The sequence below is a fragment of the Oreochromis niloticus genome, linkage group LG3 (genome assembly GCF_001858045.2).
Source record: "Oreochromis niloticus isolate F11D_XX linkage group LG3, O_niloticus_UMD_NMBU, whole genome shotgun sequence".
NCBI classification, from domain to species: domain Eukaryota; kingdom Metazoa; phylum Chordata; class Actinopteri; order Cichliformes; family Cichlidae; genus Oreochromis; species Oreochromis niloticus.
Window position 1 is genome coordinate 85483198 of NC_031967.2, and position 26254 is coordinate 85509451.

At 42.2% G+C, this 26254-nt stretch overlaps 2 protein-coding genes across 2 annotated transcripts; both read right to left on the reverse strand.

The window, feature by feature from the left end:
- Window positions 1–10522: 10522 nt before the first annotated feature.
- Window positions 10523–19559, reverse strand: LOC109199514 (macrophage mannose receptor 1). The gene is made up of 7 exons (XM_019354863.2): window positions 19352–19559; window positions 16424–16738; window positions 14007–14148; window positions 13293–13353; window positions 12083–12138; window positions 11576–11950; window positions 10523–11048 (listed from the first exon to the last, which is right to left on the reverse strand). The coding sequence occupies exons 4-7, from the start codon at window positions 13307–13309 to the stop codon at window positions 10567–10569; spliced, it is 930 nt and encodes a 309-aa protein (XP_019210408.1). The 5' UTR covers window positions 13310–13353; window positions 14007–14148; window positions 16424–16738; window positions 19352–19559; the 3' UTR covers window positions 10523–10566.
- On the reverse strand, window positions 14536–26254 carry LOC109199509 (uncharacterized). Its single transcript, XM_025905276.1, has 3 exons — window positions 26216–26254; window positions 15780–15854; window positions 14536–15426 (listed from the first exon to the last, which is right to left on the reverse strand). Exons 2-3 carry the CDS (start codon window positions 15843–15845, stop codon window positions 14536–14538), a joined length of 957 nt encoding a protein of 318 aa, XP_025761061.1. The 5' UTR covers window positions 15846–15854; window positions 26216–26254.

Here is a 26254-nt window from a genome sequence, read left to right on the forward strand (position 1 = left end):
GTGGAGTGTAAAGAGTGTCTCCTGTTAGAGAAACACTCTGACTGTTGAACAGATAGTTCAGTCTGTACATGTCTGTCTCTTTCACTCACAAACACGTTTTCAGATTCATGGATTCAATCAGTTGATGTTTGAAACTCTTCTAAATGATTCCTTGTAAACTTCTTCCTCTTCAGTCCTTTAAAGATGGAAGTTCCCATTATTCCAGGATCCACATGTTGTTTTTCCATCTTTTTCCACTCAAAGCTTCACAGTGAATCTCAGTATGTTGTGTTTCTCTGGAGCTCAGTTCACAACCAGCTCCTCTGCATTTTCAACGAGTCTGAGCTCATTAAAATGAATCCAAATGTTTGATTTCTCTTTCTTAATAGAATGTTTCCAAACTCTCCACATGCTCTTACTGTTTCACTCATTGTTGGAAGCTCATCATGTGAAGATGAAAGCAGGTTTCTATGTTTCACAGTGACTGAGATCTTCAGTGGGGGTGGACATGCTCCTGTACAGACCTCTGAGGAGAACCAAGGTGCAGTCAAAGAGTCCAGTCTGTCCTCACAGATGTGAACATGTGGTTTCATCAGGTCTGCTGTCAGCTAGCAGGCTCACATCAGAATCACTGTTCCTGAAAAACACAGTCTGTGTGACATCATCAGTCAGCTGATCGTCCCAGATCTGAATGGTTTCTGTCTCTACTGAGGAAGTCAGAGAATATCACTGAGGTGTGGATCAGGTCTGAGTGACCTGTGGAGGGACAGCTTTAAACAGTCCACAGGTCTCACGTCCTGCTCAGTCTGGTAGCAGATACCTCGTATTGTTCCAGATGTGCTGACATCACCAGCAGCAGCAGCAGCACAGCTGTGTGATACGATGAATCTCAGTTATTGATCCAACACACAGTAAATACAAAGATCAGGATTTATGAGAGTAATCATTATGAGTCTGAACACATTTTGATGATCACTGAATAATAAGCTAACACATCCAAACACAGCTTTCAGCTCTTATTTTGAAACTGGCTTATTTAGAGAGCTGTGACGTGAACGTGCCTGGCTCTGAGGCACTTAGGGCAGCCTCTGTTGTTTAGAAGTGTTACAGACTGAGTGACCCCTCATCTGGGGCTCTCCTCAGCTCTTTCTGGGATAGTGGTGCAGCTGCCCCTCTGTTGGTCTTCCTTGGTCTCTTGTGTTCTGGGGGCCTCTGGATGTCTGGAGTTTTGATCTCCTCCATACCTGCTTCATGCCCTGGAGGACAGGGCAGTGGCTCCCCACACCCTCTAACAGATCATTACATGAAGGAACCTTTTAAAAAACAAGCGTGTTTATTCTATTGCTCTCGTTTTCTTCTGCTTGTTTTCTTTTTTTTCTTTCTCAACAGGTGATCCAGGTTATCGATATATGTATTCTTTATCTGCTTATTTTGTTGTTTTTGTTTTTTGCCCTTTATCCCCGTCCCTCTTTTCCACTGTTTTTTCCCCCTCTTTCTTTCTCCCTTTTCTTTTCCTCATTCAAGTCTGTCCCGTATCTAGCAAAAAAAATAAAATAAAATAAACAATAAAAGGTGAATCAAATAGACCATTACGGCAAGGCTGGGATGGTCCATTTGATAAAGTAAATCCGTTGGGCATCTTTCTTCGCCTTTAGACAATAATTCTGATGGCAAAAGATCCAAATGGGACAGGCAAAAAAAAAAAAAAAGAAGTGTTACAGACTGTGAATGTCTGTGAAGTCATTTATTAAGGTAGAATAACACAGAGAGACACACAACCATTCACAGTTAACCTAACCCCACTACCTGCATGTGTTTGGACTGTGGGAGGAAGCCGGAGTACCGGAGAGGACGCACACAAACACGGGAGGGAGAACATGAAGCACTGAAACAAAGATGGTGGATTTGACCTCAGCAGAGCTGACCACAGCAACACCATGCTCTCTAAAAACAGTAGCACAGCTCAGGGGCGGATCTAGAGAAATTTTCTTAGGGTGGCATGAGGGTGGCAAAGAAATCAAATGGGGTGGCAAAATCAAAGCCTTTTTTAAACACTTATACAGGTGGTTACATATGGTTAAAATAATTCAAATGCAGTAAGCATACACGTTTTTCAACTATAGTTTATAGCTTAATTATCATCTGTAGTCCACATAATTAAACACTTTAGATACATAAAACATGTGAGTGTTGATTTTATGTACTGTATAGCCTGTATAATAAATAAACATGTAGCCCAATAAGTATAAAATCCAGAAAGCTACACAACATGGGGCGGTTCATCTACAAACACAAGTCTAACTTAAGTTTCACACTGTTTTTTGTTAGAAAACAATCACATTGTTACAGCTTAAATTACACAAAATTTCAGAAATCTGCACTGTCATGAACAAAAATTTAAACCTAATTTTTTCATGATTTGTTGGATTAACCCTCTGAGGTCTGAAATACAACCAGCCATTATTGACCCCTTTTGAGTTTACGTTTGTATTTCCCCCCTCATATTGTTTCATTTTATTTTTTTCCCCTTCCCTTGTTTGGTATCTTTTCAGCTCAACTGAATTTAATTGTTTTTTCACTGACATACTGCATTAGTATTACTCATCTGAATTCACACAAAGAACTTAAAATCCTAGTAGTATTTTTTACTGTAAAAAACCACAGACATGTTGAGTAAATGTTTATAACTTGGAATGCAAATATAAATTGTACATTTTGTAAAGATATACAATTATTTATCTAAAAACGCAGCCAATACACCTGCTGGTTTTTTTTAGGTCTATTAGGTTATGTTACATAACCTAATAGACCTACACCTTAGTTCACAGATTCACTTTGTCTGGGGTTTATTTCTGGGATTTCACACAACCCAGGATTCAAATCATGAATACATAATGGGCTTGGATTTACAACATTATGAATGAAATGTGCTCTATTTGGAAGCAGCCGCCCCCCCCTCCCCTTTTGACAGGTTGTGTTTGAGACTTTAAATCATCAAACTGTAAATTATAAATTGTAAATAGTTATTGATCCCTTTACCCCGAGTCCTAAAGTGTATATTTATTTTCTTAATCTTCATATATATATTGTTTGTTTACGTGCACTGCTGTAACTGGAGCCTCGTCGTCTCGTCTCGCTATATACTGTTCTGTATGTAGCGGAGATGACAATAAAGTTTACTTTGACTTCTGCACCAAGCAGGCGCACCGAGGGCTCTCGCGCTCAGTTTATAGAATTTCGAAAAAACATCGGTGCACATTATAAGTCTGTATCATAATGTCTGGTGTTTTCGTGTTTCTTGGTTTGTTTTTATTTAGTTTTATTTTGCGAGTTGGTTATTAGATGCTGCTCCAGCCAGCCAGAGAATCCCCCGCCGCCCCGCCCTCTCCTCCCTGTGCCGCAAGCAGGAGGCGCACCTCGCAAACGGAGGGCGCCCTTACTCCCAGCAAATGGGCGATAGAAAACCGATCAGTGCCTATGACATTCCCAGTATGCGCTGGCATGACATCGGGGCAGCATGAGTACGAGCATTTTTTTTTTTTTTGCCTATGCCCGTGATGCCGCCCCGTGCAATCAAAAACAGCTACTGAGGAGTAGTGATGGTAAATTTGATTCTTTTTACTGAATCGAGTTTTAATGAGTCACTCACCAAAGTGAATCAGGTTTTTTGAGTCATTTGAGTCACTGAGTCAGTTGACCAGAGAGTGCAAAAAATGTACATTTTCACTCAAACTTAATTTGTTTCTCTTTTAATGTAAATCCTACTGCTAAGATGAGTGATTCTAAAAGAAAACAACTATTTTATAGAGCAAAAAAGAGCAAAAAAATTTCTAAAGGGAACATTTATTTTGTTTATTTTTATTTTATTAGTATTTTCCTTACATTCAATTCAATTCAATTCAATTTTATTTATATAGCGCCAAATCACAACAAAAGTCGCCTCAAGGCGCTTTATATTGTACAATAGATCGCACAATAATAAATACAGAGAAAACCCCAACAATCATATCATATGACCCCCTATGAGCAAGCACTTTGGCGACAGTGGGAAGGAAAAACTCCCTTTTAACAGGAAGAAACCTCCGGCAGAACCAGGCTCAGGGAGGGGCGGCCATCTGCTGCGACCGGTTGGGGTGAAGAAGGAAAACAGGATGAAAGACATGCTGTGGAAGAGAGACAGAAATTAATAACAGATATGATTTGATGCAGAGAGGTCTATTAACACATAGTGAGTGGCTGGAAAGGAAAAACTCAATGCATCATGGGAATCCCCGGCAGCCTACATCTATTGCAGCATAACTAAGTGAGGATTCAGGGTCACCTGGTCCAGCCCTAACTATATGCTTTAGCAAAAAGGAAAGTTTTAAGCCTAATCTTGAAAGTAGAGATAGTGTCTGTCTCCCGAATCCAAACTGGAAGCTGGTTCCACTGAAGAGGGGCCTGAAAACTGAAGGCTCTGCCTCCCATTCTACTTTTAAATACTCTAGGAACAACAAGTAGGCCTGCAGAGCGAGAGCGAAGTGCTCTAATAGGGTGATATGGTACTACAAGGTCATTAAGATAAGATGGGGCCTGATTATTTAAGACCTTGTATGTGAGGAGCAGGATTTTGAATTCAATTCTGGATTTAACAGGAAGCCAATGAAGGGAAGCCAAAACAGGAGAAATATGCTCTCTCTTTCTAGTCCCTGTCAGGACTCTAGCTGCAGCATTTTGGATTAGCTGAAGACTTTTCAGCGAGTTTTTAGGACATCCTGATAATAAAGAATTACAGTAGTCCAGCCTGGAAGTAATAAATGCATGAACTAGTTTTTCAGCATCACTCTGAGACAGGATATTTCTAATTTTAGAGATGTTGCGCAAATGGAAGAAAGCAGTCTTACATATTTGTTTAATATGTGCATTAAAGGACATGTCTTGGTTCAAAAATGACTCCAAGGTTCCTCACAGTGTTACTGGAGGCCAAGGTAATGCCATCCAGAGTAAGAATCTGGTTAGATACCATATTTCTAAGATTTTCAGGGCTGAGTACAATAACCTCAGTTTTATCTGAATTAAGAAGCAGAAAGTTAGCGGCCATCCAGGTCTTTATGTCTTTAAGACATTCCTGCAGTTTAACTAATTGGTGTGTGTTACCTGGCTTCATGGATAGATAGAGCTGCGTGTCATCTGCATAGCAGTGAAAATTTATGCTATGTCTTCTAATGATGCTGCCTAGGGGAAGCATGTATAATGTAAATAGAATTGGTCCTAGCACTGAACCCTGTGGAACACCATAATTGACCTTAGTGTGTGAAGAGGACTCTCCATTTACTTGAACAAATTGGAGTCTATTAGATAGATATGATACAAACCACTGCAGTGCAGTACCTGTAATACCTACAGCATGTTCTAATCGCTCTAATAGGATATTATGATCAACAGTATCAAACGCAGCACTGAGGTCTAGCAGGACAAGCACAGAGATGAGTCCACTGTCAGAGGCCATAAGAAGATCATTTGTAACCTTCACTAAAGCTGTTGGACCTTTCACACATGGATCCAAGTGCAGATTCAACTCTGCATTACATTTGACTTCAGCTGTTACACACTTTCATTTTCTAGCTGTGTCACTTCCTGCTTTTTGGATCAGAGAGTTTATCCATGTCCACAAATGTTTGGCTGCATGTTTGTATCATTTTCCAGTCTTCATACAGCCGATATTTCATGTTGACTCCAATCTGCCACCTGCCATCACGTTTTCAGGGTTCATTCAGTGTTGCAAATGTAGGACAAACAGCAGCACATGTTCTCTAAATGTTTGCAGTCATTTTAAATGAAGCTGATACTACCTGAGACATTTTCCACATTTATTGTCTTTGAACAGAGAATAATAAAGCCATCAAACATATACAGGCTGTGCAAACACAAACTTCTGTGGTGCATTTGATGACCTGCAGAGGAGAACAAGTCGGGGTTTTCAGCCCTAACACAACCTCTTTGTTCTCAATACTACAAAACCTTCAAAGGCTGAGATGCAAGTTTGCATGAATCACCAACACAGTTGTGTTTGTTTCTAGTATAGTTATAAATAAGCTGATCAAATATCTGCTGACTGATTAGATCCAGTATCTATTACAGATGAACTGGATATCACAGCATGTTGTTAATCCGTCATATCAAACTAAACAGTGTTGCTGCTGTAAATATCCTCCAATAAAGTCAGATGAGGGCTGCTGTTGCCAGGTAATGATGATGTCACACTGGATCTTCTGAGCTTTAGCATCGTAGCGCTCGGAGTCTGATGTTGGCTCATGTGTTGTCAGACACCAACATGACGTTCTACTAGTCAAGGCCTCACCTTAACCCACTGATGCTGATCACACAGACCCACTAATAGAACTGTTTTATCAGGTTTATGCAGCGTCACCATTAATGTCACATTTAATCAGACCACATTTACATTACAAGCCCACTACAACCATTATCAACATGTTAAATTACATTATACATCTTCACTGATTTAAAGCACCACTATTTTAACATGATTATTTTTTTCCACCTTAACAGTTCATTCCTCAAATCAAACAAGATATTTGACCCTCAGCAAAAATGTACCAAAAAATAATTTTGCAATAAAATATATGTTTTTTTTCAGCTTTTCCAAGTGAAATCAAACAAGTGTATTTAACAGTGAAACCAGAGTGAAGCTGCTCATATAGAGTCCAACCCAGGCTGAAAGTAAGTTGAGTAGAGCAGCATCATCAAAGTGTCGGCTCTCTGAACACGGTGCAAGATCGCCATCTGCAGGACATGTGGTCAGGTGACGGCAGTCGCGCGTGGATTTTCCTTGTGCTTCTACACTGAGGTTTACAGTAGCGCGTCTCCTTCGCTGATTGATCCTCAAAGGAAAACATAATGAATGTTTGTGTTAATGACTAAACATGTGATCATTAGACCAGTTATGTTGCATCGTTTAAAATAAAGGCTGTGTGTGTGTGTGCGTGCATGTGTGTGTGTGGGTGTGCGTGCGTGCGTGCGTGTGTGTGTGACCTACCATGGTGCATAAGCACAGAAGCACATGGTCATGCTTCCAGCTGTTCCAGCTGCAGTAAGTTTTCAGTGTTTTTAAATAGATGAGTTGCTCTAATGTAAAAGGTCAATGACATGAGAGTGAATATACAACATAACTTTATTGATAGAATAATAATGGATCACACAGACATGGTCTTTGTCCCACACTAACCTTTGGAGGTGTGTTTGGGGTTGTTATCATTTGGAATACTGCCCTGTGGCCCAGTTTCTGAAGGGAGGGGATCATGATCTGCTTCATCTACTTCAGTATGTCACACTACATATTGGCATTCGTGGTTACCTCGATTAACTGTAGCTCCCCAGTGCCACCAGCACTCCCACCACCATGCTTGACTGTAGGTAAGACACACTTATCTTTGTACTCCTCACCTGGTTGCTGCCACACATTCTTGACACCATCAGAGCCAAATAAGTTTATCTTGATCTCATCAGACCACAGCTAATCCATGTCCTTAGTCTGCTTGTCTGCAGCAAACTGTTTGTGGGTTTTCTTTTGCATTATCTTCACACGAAGCTTCCTTCTGGGATAACAGCCAAGTGATGCAGTGTGTGGCGTATGGTCTGAGCACCAAGAGGCTGACCCCCCACGCATTCATACATCTATTTTCAAAAGACAAACTCTGGATATGACACTGAGCAACTGCACTCAACTTCTTTGGTCGCCCGTGGAAAGGTTTGTTCTGAGTGGAACCTGCCCTGTTAAACTGTTGTATGGTGTTGACCACTGTGCTGCAGCTCAGTTTCAAAGTGTTGGCAAAATTCTTTCAGCCTAGGCCATCTTTATGTAGAGTAACAATTCTTTTTTTCAGACCCTCAGAGAATTTTTTGCCATAATGTGCCATGTTAGACTTCCAGTGACCAGTATGAGAGAGTATGGCTGTATCCCAATTCAGGGTCTGCAGCCTTAAAGTACGCAGCCTTAACGGTCCAGAAAGGGCCGCATACTCAAAGACCGCTAAGGCCGGAAGTGCGAGGCTTGTGAAATGGGATGATCTTGCCTTCATGGCGCTGCCCAGGTTGCCTAGCAACCATGACACTAACAGCTGGAAACGTTTCATACAGCATTATTTGACAGAAATGAAGGAGAAAACCTTTTGTTCATTTGTTTGTTTGTTTCTACATGAGCTTTGATTTGATAAGTATCTGAGGCTGAGACCACGGGACTGTGAAACATGATTGTTGGGCTTCATTTCTGTACTGAACAGTCATTTTAAGATTAGTTAGTAAATAACAATTAGTTTATGTTGTTCATGAGACTAAAGTCATCTTACATTGGTAATGTAAATATAATTGGCCAATATTAAAGTTCTTATTTCAATCATTATTAGTTATTACAGCAGTGAATGAACTCTGTTTCAAATACTGAGCTTCAGTAAAGATTCAAGCTGCATTTATTTATATTTCCTGTCACCTTAAATCTTCACTCAAAGACAGGTTCCTTTGACACTGTATATATAGATGTATTATATATAAGAGACAAATATTGTTCTTTTAATATGTTGGCATTACTACATTTCTCTCAGTGCTTACTTTAAATATTCATGAAATCATATTGAACGGCGTATATTTTAAAGTAAAGGCTTTAAAACCAAGTTAGTACAAACATCACTAATGTCACATAACTTTGCTGACATGTGGCCAACAGTAATGTTTTAATGTTCTTCGTTATTAAACATTTGCACATAAATAAGTGACATAATATTCAGTACTTACTTTTAAAAGTTTACTCTCTGGCCGCCCCTCTTCCGCCGTTTTTTTTTGGCAAAATTATCTACACCCACCGCCGTGCTATGCATTCTGGGATATGTTGGGCCACAAAGTCTACACCGCCACATCCTTAAAATTCAGGGAAATGAAGGACACATTTGAGGGCTGCATTTCGAGCAGCCTTTGAATTGGGACAGCCTTCGTCGCGCCGCTGTGACGTAATCGGCCTTAAAATGCGGCCTTTAAGGCTGCAGACCCTGAATTGGGACACAGCCTATGAGAGCAATAACACCAAATTCAACACACCTGCTCCCCATTTGCACCTTGGCCCTGTAGCATTAACAGGTCACATGACACCAGGAAAGGAAAATGGCTAATTGGGCACAATTTGGACATTTTCACCTTGGGTTATACTGACTACGGGTGGGTTTTAATTATCGATTTTCCGATAACAATCGATTCTAGCTTTAATAACGCGATATCGATTCATTAAAATCCAGAATTGATTTTTAAATATTAAATTATTTTGCCCAAATTGCTAGAATCTTAGGTTAAACCTCACAAAATTTCGACAACCACCACATTGCTAAAAACGTAAATGAGAGCAGGTACACGGATTCTGCATGAAGACGTAAACACAAAGTGAGGACCCGACGCATCAGAATCAGTGAGTGTCGGCTATCTTACCCGACAGGACATACACGGACAGCTGCTTCACTTAAAGTTGTGAAGATGTAATTGAGTGGCATCGCCACAAGAGGGGATGCTCCTCATACCTGTATCCATACCCTCAGGGGAAATAGTTGAGTTCAGCCGAGGTCAACTGTGGAACACCTCAGGGGACAGAAGCAACAATATTAGGGGAACAAACTGCAACAAATGCACTGAGGGAAACAGGAATGGAACAAGATGGTGGACACCGAAGCACTGAACAGAACAACAACATTGGAGAGGAGGAATATGAGAGGGTACAGAAATCAGGGGTCAGTAAAGTGCCTTTCAGAGTCGACGAAGGGGAAGTTGGACTGCCGCTTTTAGAAAGGGCACAGTATACACCTAACGTGACCCCACCGACTAATGAATCAGTTTTAAGGAGGTCTCCTGGAGAACGACGGCCTGCTACGCATTTCACACATGACACCCTTGGCCAGCCCTCTCTGTGTGCATCCATCAGTCAGTTGTGCTGAAGTGCACGAGTCACCAAACACAGCATTCTGCACCATGCCACCGTAGTCCTTGTTACCTTAGTTTCCCCCAGTGCCATATCACATTCCACCATCTCACTGTGCACACCCCGGCGCCTTCCCTGAATATTATAACTCCCCAATCTATACATGTTAGTAGGCAAGGAATGTGGGGATGTTCACAATAGTAAATTTTTTTGTAAAACATTTGTTGATGTAAAAGGCCTTATTTCATTGTGGTATTGCACTTTTCACTTAAAGTTGTGAAGATGTAATTTCGTGGCATAGCCACAAGGGGGAGGGAGCTATGGGTGTGATAAGCCGTGGCAATGCTCCTGTAGCTCAGACAAGGAAAGGCCTGCAGACCGAACGCAGCTCATGTCTCCTGACTCTGCTTTTCTGTTTAAAAACAGGATCCATAGAAGGCCTGTAACATATGCTTTAAGTGCATTTCATCTACTATTTGTTATCTTAAATATACATCACCATGGAAAAGTCTTTTTTGTTTGTTTGTTAAGCCACCTAATTCTGACCTGCAAACCACTCAAGCATAAAATAACTTGATATTGAACTCTCTGAGGGTTTACCTTATATATACTATATTTCCATTTTGGGCGATTTATTAAGTCAAGTCTGCAGCTGTTTCCCATTTCTCTCCAGAAAATGCAGAAATCACAGGTGGCTCAAGACTTTTGCACAGCACCGTGTGTAAAATTGCTTGTGATCCATAAAGGAAAGACAGTGAAAGCTCACCAGGTGTAGGGAGGCTGTAGCAGACAAATGGTAATCTTGTTTCACAGGACAAAGTCTTCCATTCTCCTGAACGAGTCAGAGCTGCACAGATCTTACTCATACCCCTAAACGGGTTCATCCCACTGGCCCAGTATGAGAATGAGTACTTTGTGCCATCAGACCAGTAAATGTGTGGCTCTCTGTGCAGGCCAATCCACACCCTTTTACTCTGAGCCTTTTCATGGACTTGTTGGTTCTCTCCGGGGTTCTTGACAGTGGCCAGGTCCAAGAAGTTCTCCCTGCAGTACCTTCGAGCATCGGACCAACTCATTTCTTTATTCACCAAATCAAACTCAGGGTTCATCTGTGATCCTGAAAGTTAAAACGTAGAAACGTGTTGTCTCGTTGCATGCTCAATCATCAAGATAAGGAAATCCAATAAGTTGATTGTATTCATCTGGACGTTTTCAGTGAGAGAAACGATTCATCATCATCCAAAAGTCTTCTTCAGTCTCAGCTGACTGCAGGTTTCCTTAACCTTTTAAAAAGTACTTTTATGCAATGACTGAAACTAGCCCACCGAATGAAATGGTCTTTGATTGCTGGTCAATGGTCATGACAGTTTGCATATTAATGATCATAAACTGACCTCACAGCCCATTGTTTATGCATTGTATAAGTTTTTCCATTGTGCAAAGGTAGTGTTTATAAGGTTTGGGAAACCTGCAGTCAGCTGATGATGATGATGATGATGATGATGAAACATTTCCCCCACTGAAAACGCAACGTCTAGTTGAACATAATCCATTTTTGGAATGGAAATGTTTCTTTGGAATAATGCAGTGAAATCAAAGTTTAAAGTTTAAAAGTTTAAAATCAAATGTAGGTTTTTTTTGTACCTCTGTAGCAAATAAACTGGAGCTTCTCGCTGCACTGAAAATCCCACCATTTTCCTTTTAAAGAGGACACACAGAACTGAACCCCAGAGTAAAAATCTGGTTCATATTCAGAAGTGTCCCAGTTCCTGTAGTCAGCTCCACTCCCTGTGAGCCCATCTGACCACCTCCACCTGATCTGACTGTACAGACCGATCCAGAGCTCAGAGCTGTGAGCGGCAGATGAAACTGTGCTGTTCAGCTGCTTCATTTCTTCAGTGTTCTCGATGGAGGCCAGGTCTGTGTGAGTCTGTTGGCAGTAGCTCTGAGCTTCAGTCCAAGTCTTTGCATCATCCACATAGTGGTACTGACGGGGACAGCATGTGGAGACAAACCAGCCTGAAAGGGAAAACGTTTGACTGGGTCAGTTTGTAGAGACACTCTGAGTCTATCTGAGACTCTGAGCCTATCAGGGGCTGAGACTGATCTGAGTAATAAGTGCTGTTGTAGACGATAAAGAGCTGGACTTACCTGAGAAGCAGCAGACACACAGCAGGATCCTCTCCATGATGCTGCTGCTCTGGATTCTGTGTGTCAGCAGATTCACTCACTGATCTCTGTTTGCTGCTTAGACTCATTTACACACATTCAAAGCTGCTTCATCACTTCACTGGAAATGCTGATGTATGCAAAACCTCACTGTGTGCTCTCCCTGCACAGCTGTGAGCTCACATCTTATCTTCCACAGTAAAGTCTGCTCACAGCACTGCTCACTGTCTCCATCCAGCACACAGTGAGAGCATGAGGGAGTGAGCAGGTGTGGTCCTGGTACTCCTGTCATGTTGTTGATCAGAGTCCAGTGCAGCACTTTGTTTCACTTTATTTGGACTCAGCTTCAGTTTTTCATCTGGCTCTGAACATCGTGTCATTACTTACATTTGCCTTCAAAAGTGTGGCAGCCGTCTATAACCTGTGATAAACACACAGCTGCTGTGTGTCCTATCACACACACACATTTACACACAGTGTGTGTCAGCACCAGCTGATGTTCTAAAAATCACATACTCATCCTAAACTCTGTGTGAATGTCCATCAGCACCACTACCATCTGACCGTGGCTCAGAGCTTTCAACACAGGATGTGACATCATCAACAGTGATGACGGGCTCCACAGTAAATATGAGTGAACATGAACAGCTGGGAGCTCAGCTCACTATAAACAGATCAGCTCATGCAGCAGTGACGTGTGCTGAAGGTCAAATCAGTGAATCCTCAGAGGAACAGCAGCTTTCACACATGGACAAAGAGTTTGTGCAACAAGCACAATAGTTACAGATGAGTTTACAGATTTTGTGCTGCTTCATGAATCAAAATTACAGTAAGAATATTTAAACTAGTGACCTGATGCTGTCACATCACAGCCACACAGCACTCTGACTCTCCACTGGGGAACTCTGTGCTACAAACAACATGAAATGGTTGATAAACAGCAGCTCAGCTGGATGGTGGTTTCTCTCTTCTAAGCTTCACATGGAGGAAAATGAATGTGAAGCTTCATCTGTCAGTCTAACCAAATCTCATCATTTCCATTGCTGACCTCAGAGCTTTATCAGCTCTCTGTCCTTGAAGCAACACTTTCATTTGCTTCATCAAACACAGATGTCGCCCATGTTTGAATATTTTGCTGTTCAGCAGCTGAATGTCTTTATGAACTGTGAGTACTGAGATCTGTCCCACTCACCCAGCCCAGTCTTCCATTTATGTCCTCGTTTACACAGATGTCTTTCAGGTGTTTCAGTGCTCTTTCCATGGAGACACAGAGAAACAGGTGAGAGGAAGCAGAATGAAAGAGAAATACATGATCAGGGTGGATGCAGGACCAAAACGCAGGACTTTCAAACCAACAGGAATTTCAGGAATCAATGTGTTATTTTATTAGGTGGCAATATGTCCTAGTGCAGTCAGACGGGAAAAGCCAGGGTCAAAGGTGAGGCACATCAAGCACATAATAATAATTTTGTGTTAATCTTAGATGAGTAGTTTTATGGACAAAAACCACCAGGACATCCAATGTCACCTTAGTGCTGGGTATTCCCCATCTCTATATACAGGTGTATAATTATTCTTTCTTTTCTTTCCCCACAGATTAGGTGTGTTTTATACCTTTTAGTTTGTTTCTTTTGTGTTCCTTTTTCATATTTTTGTTTGCATGTACTATAAATTTGGAAAAGTACAAAATAAAGTTAAAAAAATAAATAAATAAATAGAATTTTTGTCATGTGTTAGAACATTAGATATATTGGAGTGTGTATAATGGTTCATGTGGTAACTGTTCTTAACGTGCATCCTTTTTTGAACTGGTTTTTATAGGAAATTACCCGACACTGCTAATTCTACAACTACTGCTACCAATAATACTCATGTTAATAAAAAGTAAAATATCAGTAAAACATACATTAACAGCTCCAGTAATACAGAGTTCTGTCATGCTCATGAGTATCGGTGATTGGCTGCTCTTCCTTTCAGGGTGGTGGCTGCCTCGGGGCGGTGTTTCTGGGGCTGGTACCTGTGAATCATTCTTTAGCTGTCCTGTTACCCTGACACAGAGAATAATGAGAAGTAAACTCGTGATGTCCACACAGTGAAGTTTCTGCTAAATGAAGTCATGTAGTGATCCTGCTGAGCTGCTCTCTTCTCTCACTTCTTCAGATTCTCTTGACACGCACCGAGCTTTTACACATGATACAAAGATATTTCATATGCTGAACAGACTTTATTGAAACAGAGACAATCATCAGAATACAGTGAGACAGAGCTAATCAAACAGATTGATTGTAGGATCAATGATCATTGTTGGAGTCAAAGATCTGAGATCACAGTGGGTGAACATCATTTCAGAAAGGAAAGAAAAACAATCAAACTGGTTAAACAGGAACACCATAGACTCTTTGGTTTCTGCCCAGTGAGCATTCCCAGCTCTGTTACTAAAACGAACTGAAGGTCAGGTACAGCGTATTACCTTTGTTCCCACTGTTGAGGTTTTTTTGTCTAATGAAGACCCTGGGATATCTGTACTGCTCCACAGCTGCTGTGTTGACGATCACAGAGACCGCCCGAACGGGAAGACCGGAGTCTTTCTTGTACCACAGGTACACGTAACTTCCTCCTGCCCCCTTGCTTAGATCAGTAGTTACCCTTGTAAAGCCCATATACTGAAACAATATCTCGTCTATATCATCAGTGGCGATCTTCAGATCTGTGATGGCTCTTTGAGAGTTAGTGGTCTGACGGTACCAGATGAAGACAAAGGATCCTCCTGCACCTCTGTTGGTATCTTCATCCACTCTGATGTAGCCGTTCTGGAAGTAGTCAGCATCTCCATCATAGTCAGCATTGGCAGTGATGTCACAGATGTAGGTCGGTCTCTCTCCCTTCACCCACAGGTAGATCCATTTTCCTCTAGCTTTCCGGTTCAGATCACAGGCCAGTCTCTCCCATCCAAATGCAAACATCTGGGCTTCCTCTCTTGCTTCTATAGAGACATGAAGGTTCACAATGGGAACATCGTACTCTGAGTTACCTCTGTAGTACCACAGGTAGATGTTGTCTCCGCTTGTTCCGGCATTGAGGTTCTTGTTAATCTTCTGGTAACCTGCAGTGATCAGACCCCTGCTCATGCCATCATTGAATGTAAGCTGAATCCTGGTGATTGGTGAGCTGCTGCCTTTTTTGTACCAAAGGTAGATGTATTTTCCTTCAGCTCCTTTGTTCAGATCAACATCGATTTTGATGAAACCTTGACTGCTAAGATACGTCTCTTCAGCTTCATCCAGAGACACCTGGAGCTCGGTGATGTACTGGACCACTGATTGTTCCTGCATCAAAGTTAAAAGATTAATAGTAAACAGAAAGATTTAAAATCTGTTTTAAAAGTTTGAAATCAGGAAGGTGCGTGGTAGCTGAAGCTGCTGTAGCATTACTACTTTGTCTACATTTACAGTTTTTTCTGAGATATAATAAAATGACATGATTTTGCTACTAAACGGATCGTTAGTGTTTTTTTTTAAATGTGCAGCTAATTAAACTTGAATTGTTCTGAATGTTTTTGTACTTTATGCTAAAAAGTAAGTTTGACCCCACGTGATGAAATAAATGTGTGAAAAACTGAAAAGCAGCAGAGAGCACATTTTCACACAGACTGGACACAAAAGAGAATATGAAGCATCACCAGAGTGAAGGGAGGTCCGATCAGCAGCAGCAGATAAACCTTCAGCAGAGTCTTCATAGTCTCCATCTCTTCCTCCTTAAACCACAAACACATTAAGGTACCTGTGAATTGAACTACTGATAAAGACTTTATGCTCTCTGCCTCCCCAAAAAACTTGCCTGGGAACGCACTGTACAACATGCTGGACCGAGAAATGATTTTTAATTGATTACCTCAAGATGGGTAAAAAAGGGTCATTTTTTGCCAAATTTAAAGGAACATAAAGAGCAAACAGAGATGCTGTGTGAGCAGTTGTATACTTACGTGTGTATAGATGGCGTTTGGCTGGCTGAAAGCTGCTGATCGTTCTTTATACACACAACAGCATCAGTACAATTGGGAAATCACCTCTGACGTGCAGTTTCAGCCCTCCTCCTTTCCTGCTTCTCTGCATTCACATGATGATCAACTGAGCAAAACATGAACTTCAAAAAAATAATCTGTTGTATATTAATGAATAAAAACACATTTGAGCACTGTGTGGACTGTCAGTAGCTACATGGGGATTAAATATATCAATGAAAAATGAAGGTGAAGTTTGATTTCTCAGAGATATTAATCTGAAATGTTTTTTTTGTTTTTTATCTGAATATCTGTAAAAGTACCTGTTTTCACTGCCAATGCTGACTATGATGGAGATGCTCAGTACTTCTACTTCCAGTGTTTATCTCCTTCAGCAGTGGCGCACTTAAGTTTCCTGTTTTCACAGTGCAGCCTCTGTGGTTTAGGATGTGTTGTATGCCCAACCACACCCCCCGTGTGTTGTTGCTGGACAGGTGGGACTCTATGCTACTTTTATGGTCCGTCTTAGCTTCTTTCAGATCGGGTTGAGCAGACCTGTACAGAACTCAGTCGCCCGACCTGAAGGCAGCATCCCGGGCTTTGAGAAGTGTGCGGATCTGGCTGGTCATCCAGGGTTTCTGGTTTGAGAATCACATAATTATCAATAATTCAAAATAAATTTCATTATAATCCTTTGCCTTCAGTCCCACTAACTGATACAAATGGCCGTTCAAGCAAGGACACACAAGGTCGTTCAGGATCTAAATGTTTAAGTTTGAACAGAAAGCCCAGGACCAGCACAGAGGGACTCTGCTGCAGACCCATGTACAGCTACACGTGTAAAGCGGGTGCTTATCACTGCCTTTGGTTCCTGCTGAAGGCCAAGCTTAACAGACCAAAGGTTTAAACATCTGTGTGTCTGAAATAGACCAGTTTTGGTGGTGCTGAGGTTGATACAGACTGAAGACTCTCCACATTGGAACTCTGTATTATAGCTCTGAACTCTATGAACCAGGCAATATGCAGACTGGGGGCCGGCATCCGCCTAGCTCAAGATCAATCCATGTCTGAATGTGAAAGAAGGCACTCCATCGTACCTTAATAAATCATACCATACACAATTTATGGCAGGATATACAATATAAAGTCTGCTGCTTGGTATAGCTATATCCATCACTATGTCCAGCTGGTTACCATCACCAGTTTGTCCTTCTGTATCTGGAAGTCTCACAGGATCCTAGCGCAATCATTCTGCCTGCTAGCATCTTGCACCCTGCTGTTATGTGCTGGATTGTCTCAGGGGCATCTTTACACATCCTGCACCTGCGGTCTTACCTGGTGTGATAGACCCCAGCCTCCATGGATCTTGTGCTCAGAGCTTGTTCCTGTGCTGCCATGATTAGTGCCTCTGTGCTGTCTTTCACAGCTGCCACATTACTACTAAATCCATGAAGCAAGTTTAAACAAAAGGACTGGTTTTAAGATTTGTGTCTGATCAGTTAAGACTACATTTGGCCTCCATCTAGTTTGAACCCAGCACCTGCCCACCAGTCCAGGTCAATGTGGATTCTTTTTAGGTTCCTGAAGGGAAAGCTACAAGTTTGGTATGAAGGAGGGAAAGTTTGATATTATTTTTAATGATTTGATTTGTATTTATAACTGGTATCAAACTGTTGCTTCCTGCAGTGGGAAGAGCCACGGACGATATTATCGGGAGTTGCAATTCCTCTCCAGGACTGTGTGTCGGGTCATGATGGTGAGCAGACCAAGGTTGCATTACTGCCCAGTAGTGATGTTCAAAACACCTTGAGGTGCACTGTTTAAATAAAACTGAACTAAATTGAAACACTGTAACATTTAAAGGTTTAGAAAAAATCTGACATCATCTTCACAAGTAGAATGGGAGGCAGAGCCTTCAGTTTTCATTTTACTTTACAAATTGACCTTCATGCATTCAGCTTCTACTGGGATCTTTGTGATGGACATGACAGAAGCAGGTGAGGAACTCTGAGATGATGACATTTCTTGACCTGTGTCGTTGTCATCTCAGCAGCTGTTTGGTGGAGTCAGGAAGTGAATGATGAGTTTTAACAAAACCTCTCAACATTTAAAGAAACGAGTTGTGTTCAGATTAAACTCATTTCTTCAGAGGACACAGCAACATCAGAGTTTAACTCATACAGATTTTTAATGTTGTAAAGAAAGAGAAACTCCTGGTGGACTTTCAGGTTCCAGCTGTTTACACACTGACTGCTGTGAAATGTGTACAGTGTTCAGACTTTTAAAGAAATAAATGGCTTCACGGAGGATTAACTTGATGTCTGCTGAGAAACTGTAACTGTTGGATACTGTGAGGAAAACTGCTGAGCATGTGTGAGAGTGTCATGTTTAACAGCTTTTCAGAGAGTCACTGCCTTCACTTTCAGAGTTTCTTCATGTTCTGCTTCATCAGCACTTCTTCACAGCTTCTGACTTCAAAATGATGGGTCATGAACAAGTGTTGAAATGATTCTTACTAATGAAAGATATTTTTAATAGCAGCAGCAGCTCTTTCAGTAATCTCTTGTAATCTGTATCTCTTTTAAATCACAGAAAAACAAAACATCTTTAATTATTTTACGTATAGTTGGTCTTGTTTCTTTCTTTCTTACTGTGTAAGAATATTCAACACTGCTATCAATGCATTTTTCAAAAAAGGTCTCTCTGCGCAAAATGGGCCTAAAAACATAAACAGCTGTGGGATACTGTTTGTCCGTGATTTGAACCGGGGGAACAAACTGTGGCAGGATGAGTGTTGTGTCAAGTTTGGTGTCACTGACAAAGTGTGTTCCCCGTGCGTCGTGAGCATTCGCTGGGCATGGAGCGCAAATCCAGTTTACTCCGCCTCCATTACAGACGATTAGACGTGGCAGTAGTGATGTTTTAGTTTTGTGAAAAAGTGAAAAACGAGTGTCGTTACATTACCATTCAGTTTTAGGGTGACAATAGAAAACTATATATTTATTGTTCTCACGTGGTATCGGACGGGATTATTTTAACAAATGAATGATAATGCCTGATAATTATTTTTATCCTCCTGTAACTTCCCTGTACAGAGAGCTAAAACCTCCAAAGTTTCAGGATTAGTTGGTCGTTCTAAGAAGTGTTTGTGAACTAAAAATCAAAAATGGGGGATACTGTTTGTCTGTGATTTGGAGAGCCCAGCGTGTGCTCCTGACGCAGGGCAAACCAATTCTTTTGGGGACACCTACCTTGGCACGACAGCTGTTGTGCAGGTGAAGCTGAAGACAATATATGAAGGCAAGATTGCGTAAGGTTGCAGGTCCAGATGGCGTCAGCTCCAGGCTCCTGAGATGCTGCGCAGATGAACTGTGGCATCCTAGGATATCTGTTCAACCTGAGCCTGTCACTGGGGAAAGTACCACAGCTGTGGAAGACCTCCTGTGTGGTACCGGTACCAAAGACCTCCCATCCCAAGGACCTCAGCAGCTACAGGCCGGTAGCCCTGACATCGCATCTGATGAAGACCCTCGAGAGGTTGGTTCTAAACCATCTGCGCCCCCTGGTGAGGTCTTCATTGGATCCGCTGCAGTTTGCTTACCAGCCTGGCATCGGGGTGGAGGACGCCATTATCTACCTCCTGCACTGAGCTCTGACTCACCTGGAGAAGCCTGGAAGCACTGTGAGGATCATGTTCTTTGATTTCTCCAGTGCTTTCAACACCATCCAGCCACGACTTCTGAGGGACAAGCTGGAGCTATCGGGAGTGGACCACCACATGTCCCAGTGGATACTGGACTACCTCACAGAACGTCCACAGTATGTGAGGACACAGGGCTGTGTCTCTGACACGCTGGTCTGCAGTATGGGGGCCCCACAGGGAACTGTGCTGGCACCGTTCCTCTTCACCCTCTACACTGCAGACTTCTCCATCAACTCCCCACGCTGCCACCTACAGAAGTTCTCTGACGACTCTGCCATAGTCGGCCTCATCACAGGTGAGGACGACTCAGAGTACAGACAGTGGACTCTGGACTTTGTGGACTGGTGTCAGCAGAACCACCTGCTGATCAACGCCGGGAAAACCAAGGAGTTGGTGGTGGACTTCCGGAGACGCAGACCCACCACACTGACACCGGTGAACATCCAGGGAGTGGACATTGAGATAGTGGACTCTTGTAGGTACCTGGGTGTTCACCTGAATAATAAACTGGACTGGAGCCACAACACTGATGCTCTTTACAGGAAGGGTCAGAGCAGACTCTACCTGCTGAGGCGGCTGAGGTCATTTGGAGTACAGGGAGCGCTTTTAAAGACCTTCTATGACTCTGTGGTGGCATCTGTCATTTTTTACAGTGTTGTATGTTGGAGCAGCAGTTTATCAGCAGCTGAGAGGAAGAGGTTGGATAAACTCATCAGGAAGGCCACCTCTGTTCTGGGATGCACCCTGGACCCAGTGCAGGTGGTGGGAGACAGAAGGACTCTGGCCAAAATAACATCTCTGATGGACAGAGTCTCCCACCCCATGCATGGAAATGTTGCTGAACTGCAGAGCTCCTTCAGTGACAGACTGCTGCATCCTCGATGCATGAAGGAGCGTTTCTGCAGGTCCTTCCTCCCTGCAGCTGTCAGACTGTACAATCAGAACTGCTCCCAACAATCATAGATGTTCACATCTGCGCTGTAACAACTTCTACTGTTATAACTTGCACATTACTTTTCTCAGCTTATATATACACTATACATGTCTACTTTTTAATGCACAGGTACAATACACAATCTGCACTTTTCTAATTATTCTAAATATTCTTAACTATTTAAACATCTTTCAGTATCCTGCTATGTTTGCACACTATGTGTACTCTAACTTTAACAACTGTACTGTCATCTGCTTTGGTAACTATTGTCCATGATGTAAATATGTAAAAAAAAAAAAGGACAGCCCCACTTTGCTTTAAATATCTGTGACTCTACACCAGGGGTCCCCAATCCCAGTCCACGAGGGCCGGTGTCCCTGCAGATTTTAGATCTCACCCTGGGTCAACACACCTGAATCACATGATTAGTTCATTACCAGGTCTCTGGAGAACTTCAAGACATGTTGAGAAGGTAATTTATCCATTTAAATCAGCTGTGATGGATCAAGGACGCATCTAAAACCTGCAGGATACCGGCCCTGGTGGACTGGGATTGGGGACCCCTGCTCTACACCATATGGGTTTAGAACTGAAGAAGCTTCTCAGATGAGAGGTGATACGTCTTCATAAAGCTTAAAGAAGTCCATTTGCTTTCTTTCCAAGCTCCTTAGACTATAATTGTGATTATACTTTGTAATATAGATTTCATTGATCCATCATTACATTTACATATCCAGTTGTATGTACCCTACATGCATTATCACAGCAGAGCTCAGTATTTACTCCACATGTCAGTACTTCCAAATGAGCTGTTAATCAGAGCTTTGTGTGATCTGCCTTTTGGTGAAGCAATGGTCCAGAAAGGGCAAAAAAGAGTGAAACATTAAGGCCAATTACCACAATGAGGTAGCTGATGATCTGGCAAGTGAAGGGCTGAGCTGGTCTTAAGTACACCCACATGATTGCTGCTAATGATCTGCAGGTGAGCAGGGATAGACACACAAAAACTGGAACTCTGGTCAGAGGTTGGACTTGGGCCGGATCATGACACAAACAGTGAATTCTTCCTAACTATAACTCATTAAACAAATACAAGTACAAATGTGTAGAAGATACAGACTTCCTTCTTAAAGAAACGAGTTGTGTTCAGATTAAACTCATTTCTTCAGAGGACACAGCAACATCAGAGTTTAACTCATACAGATTTTTAATGTTGTAAAGAAAGAGAAACTCCTGGTGGACTTTCAGGTTCCAGCTGTTTACACACTGACTGCTGTGAAATGTGTACAGTGTTCAGAGTTTTAAAGAAATAAATGGCTTCACAGAGAATTAACTTGACATCTGCTAAGAAACTGTAACTGTTGGATGCTGTGAGGAAAACTACTGAGCATGTGTGAGAGTGTCATGTTTAACGGCCTTTCAGAGAAACAGCAAACCACCTCTGCCCAGCATCCTGCTCGCGAATCTCCAGTCTCTTGACAACAAACTGACGAGCTCAGATTAAACCCCAACAAGACATCAGGGACTGCTGTGTTCTGGCCTTCACAGAGACATGGCTGGAGCCCAACGTCCCCGACTGCGCCATCACGCCGGATGGATTCACTGTTTACTGGAGAGACCGAACGAAGGACTAAGGCAAGAAAAGGGGAGGAGGGGTGTGCTTTATGGTTAACTCTATGGTTAACACTTCTAAACAACAGAGGCTGACCCAAGTGCCTCAGAGCCAGGCACGCTCACATCACAGCTCTCTAAATAAGTTTCAAAATAAGAGCTGAAAGCTGTGTTTGCTTGTGTTAGCTTATTATTGTGGAGACTAACATTCAGTGATCATGTGTTCAGACTCATAATGATTACTCTCATAAATCCTGATGTTTGTATTTCCTGTGTGTTGGATCAATAACTGAGATTCATCGTATCACACAGCTGTGCTGCTGCTGCTGCTGGTGATGTCAGCACATCTGGAACAATACGAGGTATCTGCTACCAGACTGAGCAGGACGTGAGACCTGTGGACTGTTTAAAGCTGTCCCTCCACAGGTCACTCAGACCTGATCCACACCTCAGTGATATTCTCTGACTTCCTCAGTAGAGACAGAAACCATTCAGATCTGGGACGATCAGCTGACTGATGATGTCACACAGACTGTGTTTTTCAGGAACAGTGATTCTGATGTAGAGCTGGGCGATAAAACGATAACGATATGTATTGCGAAATAACTTTTTCTCGATAGAAAAATAAAACTATTGCGATAGACCTCATCTCTCTCTTCCTGTCTTATAAAAAAACCCAATAGCCAATAAAAATTAAGTAGCGCAGAGCCGAACCAATCACAGCCGCAGCGTCACGTCACGTAACTTGTTACGTACAGCTCAAGTGCCAAGGCGCACGTGTGTATTTGTTTGAGAAACAGCCAGCTGCTGTGCCGGGTTTTTGGTGACCAGAATACCGAAGGGAACACAGATGACGGTTCCAATGTCGGAGAGATTGTCGAAAGGAAAGGCCAGAGAAGTTCCGTAGTGTGGAGGTATTTCGGCTATTTGAAGTCTGACAAAAAACAGCATAACGCGCACTGTAAATTGTGCTGAAAGCATGTTCCCACAAAGTCTGGAAATACAACAAACCTTTTTTATCACCTGAAGCAGTGCCACCCACTGAAGCACGCTCAATCTCTGACTGAAAGCGCTAATTCGTCATCGAAAACAACCAGGAGAATCCCTGTGAAGCAGCAACAGTCAATTGAGTCGGCTTTCGCCAGCGTCTTACCATATGACAAAAAAGGTAAGAGACATAGCAACATAACGAATGCCATAGCTTACTGTCTTGCTAAAGACATGCTACCAATAAACACGATCGAAAATGAAGGATTCAAGCAGCTAATTAAGGTAATGGATCCTCGTTACCAACTCCCTGGACATAAACATTTCTCTCAGACAGCGCTTCCAAAGCAATATTATGTAAGTTGGTCAATTTTGTCTCTTTTTCTGTAAAATAAACTAAGATTTATTTTTAGAATTAATATTTTGTTTCTAAGTGGAACTGACAATTTAGTGGTCTGTTTTGTTTGTTCTATTTTGAAACTTAAACGCTTTAGCGGCTGCCTTTTGTGTAGATTGTAATATTTGCCTTTATTTTGCATAAAACTGGTGGTGGTCAGAGGGCCCGGTGGCGCCAGTGTCCGGCAGCCTCGCCTCTGTCAGTGCGCCCCAGGGCAGCTGTGGCTACAACGTAGCTTGCCATTGCCAGTGTGTGAATGTGTGCATGAATGGGTGAATGACTGAATGTAGTGTAAAGCGCTTTGGGGTCCTTAGGGACTGAGTAAAGCGCTATGCAAATGCAGGCCATTTACCATTTTTACCATAAAACTGAAGCCTCATTTTAAGTACAACTGCCCTGTTGAACTTATTATGGAAAATGAATATTTAAATCAAAACAAGCTGCTGATTATTTCACATTTTATTTGTGAGCAACATCACATTTAAATCTTACATATATAGTTATTTGGCTTATATCGTGATATATATCGTTATCGCCTGAAATGAAAAAAGCATATCGTGATATGAAAAAATCTTATATCGCCCAGCTCTATTCTGATGTGAGCCTGCTAGCTGACAGCAGACCTGATGAAACCACATGTTCACATCTGTGAGGACAGACTGGACTCTTTGACTGCACCTTGGTTCTCCTCAGAGGTCTGTACAGGAGCATGTCCACCCCCACTGAAGATCTCAGTCACTGTGAAACATAGAAACCTGCTTGTGTGGCCTCTGCCTCACATGTAGATGCAGCTACAGGTTTCTCTGTCAGTCAGACTGAAACAGTGTCCTGATGCTGCATCATTCAGCTCTGTGCCCCAGTCAGCATCACTGTGTCTACCAGTGTCAGTGTTTCTTTTCCTGTAACACTCAGCACAGGCTCAGCTGGTATCCAGTGTTGGACTTTGGCTTCAGCTGCTGTGATAGATCCTCTAACATAGATCAGCTCTGCTACATGTTGTTAGATCAGTGCAGCTGCCTGTCATGTCCTGATGTTTCTCTGGGTCAGCAGCTTCTCCATCAGAGGTTCACATGGAGCTGATCCAGTATCTCCAGTAACTGTGTTCTGTGCCTCACTGGTTCATCCTTCTGTCTGTGTGACGTCAGTCAGATGTTAAACTCTGTAATCTTCACTGTGTCACAGAGTTCAGTGAGTCCCGTTATTCACAGGATCAATCAGATCATCAGAGAACAGCTGATCAGCAATCAGTGGTGCCAACAGCGCCTCCTGTGGTGAGAGGATGCAATAATGCAATGTAGCATTTTTACACTGAACACTTCCAGTCATGGAAACTGTCTGTTGGATCTGTGTGACGTTGCTTTCTTGTGTTGCTTTCTTGGTTAGAGTTCCTCACAAATGTCCAGATTATTCTTCTAATGAGGCGTCGACCATGTTTTCAGTTCTTTGGAAGAAAACATCGCCCTTTGCCATCCTTACTTTTCTTTGACTTCTTCAAATGCAGCTGAACTCCAGCTGGTATTTTATTGGACTTTGCAGCTGTTTCTGGTCATCAGTTCATTCCTGCAAACCTCTGAACCTGAACAACAATGATGCTGCATTGCTGGCTGATCCCAAAAGGTTGATTCTGTTCATCTGGACGTTTTCAGAAACGTTTGCTCACTGATCAGGTGACTTCTTCAGTCTCAGCTGACTGCAGCTTTACAACCTTACAAACAGCACATTTGCACAATGACTGAAACCAGCAGCAGCAGCACCTGATATATATGATACTAATATAATACATATACATATATAATCCATACTAATGATGAAGGAGCTGAGCTCACAGTCCATTGTTCATTCAGTGAACTACTCAGTTTATTTTGGGCCTCAGAAATGCTCACTCTGTTTGTACATCACTGATTGTCAGCAATAGACTCATTCTGCTGTGTGGACAGGAACACATGTGACATCACTTCCTGTTTGTTTGTGACTGAAGAGGAAGAAGTTTACAAGGAATCATTTAGAAGAGTTTCAAACATCAACTGATTGAATCCATGAATCTGAAACGTGTTTGTGAGTGAAAGAGACAGACATGTACAGACTGAACTTTCTGTTCAACAGTCAGAGTGTTTCTCTAACAGGAGACACTCTTTACACTCCACTCAGCACAGGGACACTGAGGCACCAAGACACCAGACTCTAAACCCAGGATAAAGAGTTTGAGTGAATGTGGTGTTGAAGGTGTGGAGGTGGATCAGAGTGTCAGAGGAGACTCCGTAGAAGGACAGAGTGCCAGCAGGACAGTCCACATACACTGCTGCTCTGTTAGAGACAGAGGAGGAGGAGGAGGAGGAGGAGGAGGAGGAGATCCATGTTTCTCTCTTATTGTGACAGACAGACTGAGGACCATCATTAGTACAGAACAGACTCCAGGACTGATCATTGAGTCCAAACACACAGTCATAACTGCCTCCTTTCCTTCTGATGCTTCTGTAACTCACTGATATAAAAACGTCTCCTCTCCACTCGACCTCCCAGTA

What these genes read in the sequence shown, in the direction of transcription:
- LOC109199514 (XM_019354863.2), bottom strand. An exon ending in GTGTGTCTGCTGCTTCTCAG is followed by an intron (nt 11,951 to 12,082) that starts GTAAGTCCAGCT and finishes TTTCCCTTTCAG; the next exon opens with GCTGGTTTGTCTCCACATGC. An exon ending in CCAGTTTATTTGCTACAGAG is followed by an intron (nt 11,049 to 11,575) that starts GTACAAAAAAAA and finishes TTTAACTTTCAG; the next exon opens with GATCACAGATGAACCCTGAG.
- LOC109199509 (XM_025905276.1), bottom strand. Translation starts at nt 15,845, where the DNA reads ATGGAGACTATGAAGACTCTGCTGAAGGTTTATCTGCTGCTGCTGATC. An exon ending in TCGGACCTCCCTTCACTCTG is followed by an intron (nt 15,427 to 15,779) that starts GTGATGCTTCAT and finishes ACTTTGATGCAG; the next exon opens with GAACAATCAGTGGTCCAGTA.